The following is a 10,530-nucleotide window of genomic DNA, read 5'->3' on the forward strand; positions in this document are numbered from 1 at the left end:
GGGTCAAATCTTTTTTAAAATTTTTTGCTACTTGCCCATGTCAAGAAGAACGCCTGCCACCACCCTCATGTCATCAGGGTTCGATTCCTGAAGTCAAAGGTCTTAAAAAAAATTTTCCTGGGAGAAGCATTCAAACACTCTTCGATTTCTTGTTTGCAGATGAAAAATGTTGGCCTTAGAAAATTCTCCATGAACAATCTAGAGAATGAAAAACCCAAACATCGCCCATATTAATCAGCAGGTGACATTCATCCACTTAGCCCGTGGCAATAAGAGCAATTTTGTCCTCACCTTTCTTTTTTCGATAATAGCTGAAAAACCTGAAAATGTCTAGAAATTGTGCAAAAAATCGAGAAAAAAACGTCATTTTCGTCTTGAAAAATCGTTTAAAAAATGGCTAATTTCTCAGATTTTTAAGATTTTTGAAGGTTTTTTTTTGCAATTCAAAATTCTCGTTAAGAAGATTATGGTGTAAAAAATGTCATTTTTCTAAATACACTAGAATCTGTCTTAAACCCCCTAGTTTAGGTTGATTTCCTTTTCATATTTAAAATTGATTAAAAAAGTGATTTTTGGATTTTTCAATACCAAATTTCAACAATTTTGGGGCAATTTTCAATCAAATTGGGCTCAATTCGAACCAATTTCAGTTCAGGTAATTTTCAATTGAATGTTGACTCAAGAAACGCCCATCTCTCTCTCTCTTGGAAGGGATCTTACCTCCTTATAAAACACACTCAGCGTTCCAACGACAATAATCGCCGCCGACGCGAGTATATCTCCAATCAGCCGTCCCGTGAGCATTGGTTGTTTTGTATTTCGGGGTCTCTGTCTTATTATATCATCATCAACTGGCTCTACACCCAGAGATTGTGCCGGTGGACCGTCCATTATGATATTGATCCATAGAATTTGCATTGCATTCAGCGGATTGTCGAATTTGAACATTGTCGAAGCGGCAATGAGTGACAGAGCGGCGACGGATCTGCAAATTTGTAGTTTGTAGTTTGCCAAAAAGGTTTTTTCGACAGTAGTTTTGAAGTCCTAAACATTGTCTTCATTTTAAGCCAAAAACGACAAAAAACGCTCGAAAACTAACCGAGTTACAGCGCTTTGCGATTTTACTGAGGCTCAAACAACATTTGTAGTTTGTAGTCTATAAGCCTCAGTAAATTCTTCTAGGCGTCGTAACTTGGTCCATTTTCCTCGGATTTCGATGGGTTTTTGAGTAGTAATGGTTGAATTTTTTGTGCATTTTTGCCGGAATTTTTTCTTGCAATACTACAAACTACAAAATGTGCTAAGCCTCAGTAAAACCTTCAAAACGCTGTAACTCGGCTAGTTTTGAAGCTAGCCACGTCGTTTTTGACAAAAAAATTTTGGAAGTTTCTGTGTTTTTCAAATTTCGTTGAATTCCACTTTCCAGATTATCCAGATTTTTCTAATGTTCATTAATCGAATTCTGAAATTTTAGCACATTTTTGTAGTCGGAAATTCCAACGTTTCTGCTTAAAATCAATTTTAGGATCATTTTGCCGAAATCATGCACTACTACTATAGGATTAAAAAAACCATATTTCTATTTGGAATCTGAAAATCTTCGAAATTTCCGGATTTTCTAGCCAAAAACGACTTTTCTAGCTTCAAAACTAGCCAAGTTACAGCGCTTTGAAAGTTTTACTGAGGCTTAGCAAACTTTTTGTAGTTTGTAGTTTTGTGAGAAAATCCAGGAAACGAGGAACTACAAAATGCTAGCATTTCTAGCCAAAAAAACATTCGAAACGGAAGAAAATTTATCAAATTACGTCAGTTTGAACGTTTACTGAGGCCTAGCATGTTTTGTAGTTTGTAGTCTCTAAGCCTCAGTACAACTTCAACGTGCTGTAATTCAGTCAATTTTCGTCGGTTTTTGACGGTTTTTTTGGCTAGAAATGCTAGAAATTCCTAGTGAATTGTTTCGAATGAACTATTTTTTTTAAAAATCCCATATTCTAGCCTGAAATTGGCAAAAATGGACCGAAAGTTGATTTTCAGCCAAAGTATTGGAATACTGGAATTTGATTTTTTTTTGAATCTGAAAAAAATTGAAAATTCTGGAAATCAGATAACTTTTAAAATTTAAATACGATAAAATTGGGAAATTTTCTAGCCAAAAATGGCTCTTCTAGCTTCAAAACTAGCCAATGTACAGCACTTTTAAAAATTTACTGAGGCTTAGCAAACTTTTTGTAGTTTGTAGTCTACGGAAAATTATAGCATTCTAACATTTCGAAAACAGTCAAAAATTGACCGAATTACGACGTCTAGAAGAATTTACTGATGCTTAGACTACAAACTACAAACATTGTGCTAAGCCTCAGTGAAACTTCAAATCGCTGTAACTCGGTTAGTTTTGAAGCTAGAAAAGTCGTTTTTGGCTTAAAATAAAGGAAATTTTCAGCACTTACGTTGACAATTGAAATCTCACAAAATTGGTGATATTATGATAAATGGCTTTTCCCTCTTCTATGGCAGCAGTCATTGTAGAGAAGTCATCATCACAAAGTATCATATCAGCAGCCTCCTTGCACACATCCGTCCCACAAATGCCCATCGCCACGCCAATATCCGCTTTTTTGAGTGCCACAGCATCATTGACACCGTCTCCAGTCATTGCGACGACTTCACCCAGCGATTGGAGGGCCTTCACGATTTTCAGCTTGTGTCGGGGGGATGCTCGATAGAATACGGTGACTTGACGAATCACTAGTTCCAAGTCTTGATCTGTCATTTGATCTACCTGCTGACCAGATAGACACGAGTCGGAGGATGAGAGAATCCCCAAGGATTGGCCTGAAATTGAAAGGAAAATTAGATATTCCAAAAAAAATCCCAAAAAAGCTTCGGAGTCTACAGTAATCCTTGACCTACAGTAATCCTTGCTTACCTATACTCTGCGCGGTCTCCATGGCATCTCCAGTGATCAATTTCACATCCACTCCACTCGCTTTAACAATACTTATCGCGTCGGCAGCCCCCGGTCTCGGCGGATCCATCATTCCGATCATTCCAACGAACATCAGAGATTGCATACTTTCCCCGCGGGCCAGTCCAAGCACTCTGAGGCCTTTTAAGCCCAATTCTTTTCCAATTTCAAGAATGTGTTGACGGGAGTACTGATCACATGGTTTACGTTGATTGTCGGCCGAGTAGTACGTTCCACATTGGTCCAGGACACGGTCGAGGGCTCCTGGAGATATTTGGAAGGTTATGGGGGTATTCTAGGCATGTCTGAATACTGTAGAAACTAATTCCTTGCTAAAAATTGAAATTCTACAAAGTCGGTAAAATTTCTAGCCAAAAACGACGCTTTTAGCTTCAAAACTAGCTGAGTTACAGCGCTTTGAAGTTTTTACTGAGGCTTAGGAACTACAAACTACAAAATTTTCTAAGCCTCAGTAAAAAATTAAAGTGCTGTAATTCGGTTAGTTTTTCAGCTAGAAGAGTCATTTTTGGCTGGAAATAATGGAAATTTCAGCGTTTTTCAGATTTTCTTGAATCTTTACCGCTTCTAACTTTTTGAAAAAACAAAAATAAAAATCAGTTTTAGGACTGGGATCGAAATTTGAAAAACTCGATGATTGATTGATTTTTACCAATTTCAAGCTCTAAGAAGGGAAATTCCAGAATATCTAGTTAAAAGAATCATCAAAAACCGACAAAAATTGACCGAATTACAGCGATTTGAAAATTTTACTGAGGCTTAGAAACTACAAACTACAAAATGTGCTAAGCCTCAGTAAAACTTCAAGGAGCTGTAACTCGGTTCGTTTTTAAGCTAGAAGAATCGTTATTGGCTCAAAATGAAGACTATTCTTAGGGCTTTAAAACTACAGTAAGCCATAGAGTCCCATAGAGCATAATCCCTAAAATCCAAGAGACTTGGTATTCAGATTTTGAGAATTTAAACTCATATATTCACAGGACCCTTCAAATCTACAAAAATTCGCGTAGCTAAGCCAAGCTAAGCTAGCTTACAGTAGCCTACTCACCCTTTATAAAATAAACCGTCTGCCCCTGGGCATCGGCACACTGCACCCCCATCCATTTGGTATCCGAACTGAACGGCATCTCTCGCAACCTCTTATACTGCCCCCTGACGCCTTCCAACTGCGCCTTCTTCGCCAGAACCACAATCGCCCCTTCCGTCGGCTGTCCAATCAGTTTATCCTGCTCGATCGACGCATTATTGCACACAATTCCAGCTTCGATGATTCTAGCGAATTCCGGATGAGTCCACTGCTGGACCAGCTCTCCTTGGTACTGTACCGCCCCACCATCAGCCGAGTAGCCAATCCCCGTCACCTCTGCCACCTTTCCTTCTGGTGTTGCTATCGATTGTGCTGTCATTTCGTTCTTCGTCAGGGTGCCAGTTTTATCCGAACAGATTACGGTAACACATCCTAACGTCTCAACTGCCGGCATTTTTTTGACCACAGCTCGTCGTTTGGCCATTCTCATCACTCCGATCGCTAGGGTGACGGCTACAACGATCGGAAGACCTTCGGGAATTGCGGCAACGGCCAGGGAGACTCCAATTGTGAACATGTCGACGACATTTCGACCCTGGAAATCATTTTTATTAGTATTTCTTGAAATTTTGGACCCAAAAGTGAATTTGAGCAAAAAACTGGAATTTCAGACGGCGAAAAGAAGTTGACGATTTTAGGCTAGAAAATTTCAGAATTCATTGATTTTTCAAATTTTTTAGGTCAAAACGTTCTTCTAGAAGGTTGGACACTTTTTGTAGTTTGTAGTTTCGTAGGAAATCTTCACTACAAGTTTATCAAGAAAATTCCAGCATTTCCAGCCAAAAAACCGTCAAAAATGGGCAAAAATTGACCAAGTTACGACGCCCTAGAAGTTTTACTGAGGCTTAGAACACAAACTACAAAATCGTCTAAGCCTCAGTAAAAACTTTAAAGTGCTGTAATTCGGTTAGTTTTGAAGCTAAAAGCGTCGTTTTTGGCTAGAAATTTTACCGACTTTGTAGAATTTCAATTTTTACTCGGCTAATTTTCAAACGTTTTTGATGCTCGTTTGCCTTAAAATATTTCAAATTTCTGTAGTTTGTAGTTTGGCTTTTTTTTAAAGTTTTAACTGAGGCTTAGACTACAAACTACAAAAACTTCTAAGCCTCAGTAAAACCTTAAAATCCCTCTATCTCAGTCAATTTTCAACCGTTTTCGCTCGCTTTTCTTCCTATCTGTCTGTCTGTCCGTCCAGATGTCCTACCTGAAACATTCCAATCAAAAAGATGACAGCAATCACGCCAAACGAGTAGATCGACAACTGCTTCCCCAAATCGTCCATACTTTTCTGAAGTGGCGTCTTCGGCGACTCCTCTCCCATCATCATTTTCACCACTTCGCCGAACTGCGAGTTGGCGGCCGTCGAAATGACGATTCCTCGGCCACGGCCAGCGCACACTAGGGTTCCCATGAAGGCAATGCATGTCAGGTGTTCGACGTCGGATCCCGTGCCAAGGGTCGCTTGTGGTACGGCTCGCGTTTCCTGTGAGCAGACCATCGATTATCGATTTTTCGGGTTATTTCAAACGGGGATTACGGTAGTTCTCAAATCTAGCAGTCTCTGGATTTTTCGGTCGTTTTTTGAGTTTCTTTAACATTGATTTTTCGGGTTTTTCAGTCAACGGTTATTTTGGGTCATTTCAAACATTGATTACGGTATTTTTGAAATCTAGTAGCAGCAGCATCTTGGGGGGTTGTTTAGGCGTTAAGAATATTCCTGAAACTTTTTTTTAATGGAAAATCGTCTTTTTAGTCAATTTTTAGTCAATTTTGCCGCATTTCCGGTTAAAAACGGCTCATAAAAAAGGCTGAAAATCGTCAAAAAAAGTGACAAAATTGATTTTTTATCCGATTTTTTCGGCAAAATTTTCAGACATTTTTCGGGTTTTCAGCTATTTTTGAAGTATTCTTTTCCGATTTTTCCAGGTAATTTTGTGTCTGAAAATTGATGGGATGGTGTTTAGATTACTGTAGAAGCCATTTTCGTTTTGTAGTTTTTTCGTCAAAATGTGGATAAAAATCGTTGACAAAAGAAAACTGCAAACTGTGAGATTTTCTACAGTAATCTACAGTAATCTTCAGAACACTGTTCCATCAAATTTGGGACAAACAAATGCGGAAAAATCGAAAAAGAATCTAAAAATTTTGCACAAAAATCTGAGAAAAAATCAGCTTTTGATGTCGAAAATTCGTCAAAAAAATCAAAGTTTTTTTACCTGAAATATGAAAAAAAAGAAAAATCGATTATCGATTTTTTGGGTTTTCAGTCAATTTTGGGTTATTTTGGGTTATTTTAAACGGGGATTACGCTAGTTTTGGAGTCTAGCAGCATCTGAGGGGTTGTCTGGGTCACTGAGCGTATTCTAGTAAATTGAATACCATCAGAAATTATATTAACAAATCGATTATCGATTTTTCCGGGTTTGCAGTCATTATCGGGTTATTTTGGACTATTTTAAACAGGGATTACGATCGTTTTAGAATCTAGAAGTCTCTAGGGGATGTCTGGGTAGTTTAGACCCTGCACTCTATACGAAAAAGCGCTAAAAATCGCTTAAAATGGCCGGAATGTTGTAGATTTTCCGGTTTTCAGTCAATCTTGAGATGTTTTATCGATTTTTCTTTGGTTTTACCGCAACTTTGTGTTATTTCGAAATGTCTGCAACGGGGATTACGGTACTTTATGAATCTAACAGCCTCTGGGGGTTGTTTAAGTCGTTCAGTGCGCTAATATCGCTCTAAAATGAGCTGAATACCTTATGCTTCGGCTCGGTCTCCCCTGTCAACGAGCTCTCATCAATCTGCAGCGAAAAACTCTCGGCAATCCGCAAGTCCGACGGTATCCGATCTCCAGTATTCAGAAGAACAACGTCTCCAGGTACCAACTCCCGTGCCAACATCATAGCCTCCTTGCCGTCCCTCAGCACATGACACGTGGGTGGCACCAGCTTCGTCAGTTGCTCCAACGTCTTCTCGGATCGATATTCCTGCACAAAGCCTACAGTAACCACAATAACCACTGCCACCGTAATCGATATCGCATCATCGTACTGTTTCATGACGATGGAAACGAATGCAGAAGCCAATAAGAGCAGAATCAGCGGATTTTGGAATTGTTCCAGATACTTCTTATAGATCGGCTCCTCCTCGCCGACGTCAAACTCGTTGTATCCGTGATATTGACGTCTTCTGGTGGCTTCTGCCGTCGTTAGTCCTTCTTCTAGATTCGTACGAAGCTGATGGGTGCATGGGACGACTTCATGGGAGGCCGCTTGTTCGGATGTCAGCGTTTCAATCATTATATCGTCTTTGAGAGATTTCTTTCGATTGATTATTGATATGTGATTCGTGGAGACTTCGGCTTTCACCAGCGGAGTCGACGGTTGCTGGAAACGATCGAATTTCAAGGGTTTTAAGATTCGTTTGAATGATTTTTATCATTACCGTAAAACCTGTAATAGAAGGGCCCCCCCTAATTTTCACCTTTGAGCCAATTTATCTCATTTCCTGATAAAGATATGAAAAATTTGTTAACTGATAAATTGTTTATCATGTTTGCCTACAGATTTTATCAGTTGACACATTTTTGATATCTCTTATAGGAAATGAGATAATTGAGCTCAAACTTGACAGTGTGGGGGGGCCCTTCTATTACAGGTTTTACGGTATTTGGAATTTCAGAGGTTTTCAGTGGTAAAATTGGCTGAAAATATGGTCAACTTTGAAGCCTGTTTGTTTCAGCCTAGTTTTTGCAAAAGTGGGCGGAGCCTAAATTTCTACGCACGGCTGAAAATCAACTATTGGGTCTGAAATTACAAGTAAATTTGCAATTTCTAGTTAGTTTTTCATTAAATTAGTTTGATGGAATTCAGGCTCCGCCCACATTTATCCAAAAACTGCAAAAATTCTGATTTTTCGAAATTTTTTCCAAAAATTTGTGTAGTTTGTAGTTGATGTAGTCTCGTCTTGTCAAAATTCTTCAAACTTGATAAAATTTCCAAAAAGCTGAAATTCTCCTTTTTTTCGAAATTCCAAAATTGAATTTTTAAAAACATTTTGTAGTTTGTAGCCTTTGTAGTTTTTGTAGTCTCTTCTAGCCGAAATTTTCAGAATCAATCTAATTTTTTTGCGAACGAATTTTCAGCGTCATTTTTCTTTTAGAAATTCCAAAATTGATTTTTTTTTGAATTTTGTAGTTTGTAGCCTTTGTAGTCTCTTCTAGTCTACTCACATGAACTCCTGAATTATTGACTGCTACTGGTACTGTAGCTACCGTATTCCCTTGCACACGAAAGATGGCCGCTGTCGCTTGTGGCGCCTCTTTGTCGTGCTGCAAAAAATTGTAGTTTGTAGTTTGTAGTTTGTAGTCCGAGACTACAAAAACCACAAAAATACCTTCCCCGAGCCACCGTTTGCCACCGCCGTTGAGCCATTCATCCCAAGTTTTTTTCGGATTTTCAGTTTTTTTTTTGAATTTTCTAGAAATTTTAAATTTTCGAAATTTTCAGATTTTCAGCATTTTCAGACAAACAAACGTAGGATTTTTGAAAATTGAAAACGTTGCAAATGTAGAGAAAAAACGCATACAGAAAGAGATTTCAAAAGCGGAGAGTGAGAGAGAGAGATGAGAGAGTGTGGGAGAGTGAGAGACGCAGAGAGAGAGAGAGAAAACAAAAAGGAAATATAGAATTGTCTCATAAAAATGGCAACAAAACGGAAGAAATATTTTTTTTTCGAAAAATGGACTAGAATAGCATCTGAAAATGGTTTTTTTTTCGAAAAAAAATTTTTTTTTGGGATTTTCAGAAAATCTGAAATTTTCGAAATTTCGAAAATTCAGAAACCTAGGAAATTTGGGATTATTTGGGACATCTGTAATTCTGGAATATAATTATATGAATCTACCAAAATACCAACAACAAAAAAAGTCAGAATTTCAGATTACGAGAAATTTAGATTTCCAGATTTTCAGAATCATAAATTTCCAAACAATTCGATTTTTGGCTTTCCAGATAAATTCCTGGAATTTCATATCTAGATTTCTAGGATTTCAGAATTTCCAGATTTTTGAATTTCCAGATATCCTAAATTCCGGGAACTTCGTATATCTAGATTTCTAGAATTCTAGAGTTCTAGAATTTAGGATTTTCGTATGTCCAGAATTATAAGTCTCCAAAAAGTTAGAATTTCATATTTCCAGATTTTCAGAATCATAGATTACCGGATTTTCCAAAAAGCAGATTTTCCGTATTCCTAATTTTCGAATTTCCTGGAATTCCAAAAAGCTAGATTTCCAGAAAATCAGATTTCTAGATTTTAAGGATTTTCCAATATCTGGAATCCTAGATTTTCAGATTTTCTGAATTTCAAAATTTTAGTTTTACTAAAAATTAGATTTCCGAATTTCCAAGATTTTCCAATTATCAGAAATTTAAATTTCCAGGTTTTTTGATTTTCGAAAAATGAGAACTCTTCAATTTCAAGAACTTCTAAATTCCTAGAATTCCAGATATCTAGATTTTCGGAATTTCAGATTTCCAGATTTTATATATTTCCAGAATCATAGGTTTCCAGATTTTCAGAATCGAAGATTTCGGAAAAAGAGAGGATTCTCTGATTTCCGGATGTCCCGTTTTTTCAGTTTTATACATACTTGCGGACGGGCCCAAAGCGGGCCGTGACGGGCCCTGTCGTAGTTTCTTTTAGGATTGAAATTTTTTGACCAACTAAATTAGATATGGTAGAACTCGAGGAGCACTACAAAATTATAGTATTTAGGACACTGTATCATGTTTGTGAACAAAGTTACAGACCAAATGGGTCAAAAAAACCGGCCCGGCCCGCATTTGCAGCTTTTTGGCTTGTAACTTTGTTCACAAACATGATACAGTGTCCCAAATACAATCATTTTGTAGTGCTCGTCGAGTTCTACCATATCTAATTTAGTTGGTAAAAAAATATCAATCCTAAAAGAAATTATGACAGGGCCCGCCACGGCTCGCTTTGGGCCCGTCCGCAAGTATGGTTTTATAGGTTTCCAGACTTTCCGAATTTCGGGAATTTCAGGTGTCTGCTAGCTTTTTCAGAACTTCGTAGATTTTCTAGAAATGTGAATGTCAAGATTTTCCGATTTTCGGATTTTAGAATTTTCAAAATTTCCATACTCCTCGAAATCCGGATTGCTAGATTTTTGAAGGATTTCATCTTTTAGAATTTTTTAGAAATCCACATATTTCTAAAATTCCTAGATTTCTAGGGTTCAGAACTTAAAGGTGGTGTGCGGTGAGAAATTTTATTGCTTTATTTTGTGTAGAATTCAATGTAGATTCACATAAAAATAAAGAAAAAATTCGAAAAAAATTCCTTCATTGAGAAAAACGGCATCGAAAAGTCAAAGTGGGAACTGGTGGCCTAGCGGCCAGGTGTGAGTTTTCCAGGCCAACTGCCGGTAAAAGCGCGC

At 37.8% G+C, this 10,530-nt stretch overlaps 1 protein-coding gene across 1 annotated transcript in view; it reads right to left on the bottom strand.

The window, feature by feature from the left end:
- Positions 1 to 8,507, bottom strand: part of Cbr-pmr-1 — a gene marked incomplete at both ends in the record, with an annotated part of 10,585 nt that extends 2,078 nt beyond the window's left edge. The window contains 8 exons of the mRNA XM_002646013.2: positions 721 to 985; positions 2,448 to 2,832; positions 2,927 to 3,229; positions 4,032 to 4,605; positions 5,275 to 5,553; positions 6,827 to 7,456; positions 8,302 to 8,400; positions 8,466 to 8,507. Of these exons, the coding sequence (XP_002646059.2) occupies positions 721 to 985; positions 2,448 to 2,832; positions 2,927 to 3,229; positions 4,032 to 4,605; positions 5,275 to 5,553; positions 6,827 to 7,456; positions 8,302 to 8,400; positions 8,466 to 8,507 (2,577 nt within the window). The remainder of the gene's footprint in view (positions 1 to 720; positions 986 to 2,447; positions 2,833 to 2,926; positions 3,230 to 4,031; positions 4,606 to 5,274; positions 5,554 to 6,826; positions 7,457 to 8,301; positions 8,401 to 8,465) is intronic.
- Positions 8,508 to 10,530: the final 2,023 nt, after the last annotated feature.

The sequence above is a fragment of the Caenorhabditis briggsae genome (assembly GCF_000004555.2).
Source record: "Caenorhabditis briggsae complete genome, chrI, whole genome shotgun sequence".
In the NCBI taxonomy this organism is placed as follows: Eukaryota; Metazoa; Nematoda; class Chromadorea; order Rhabditida; family Rhabditidae; genus Caenorhabditis; species Caenorhabditis briggsae.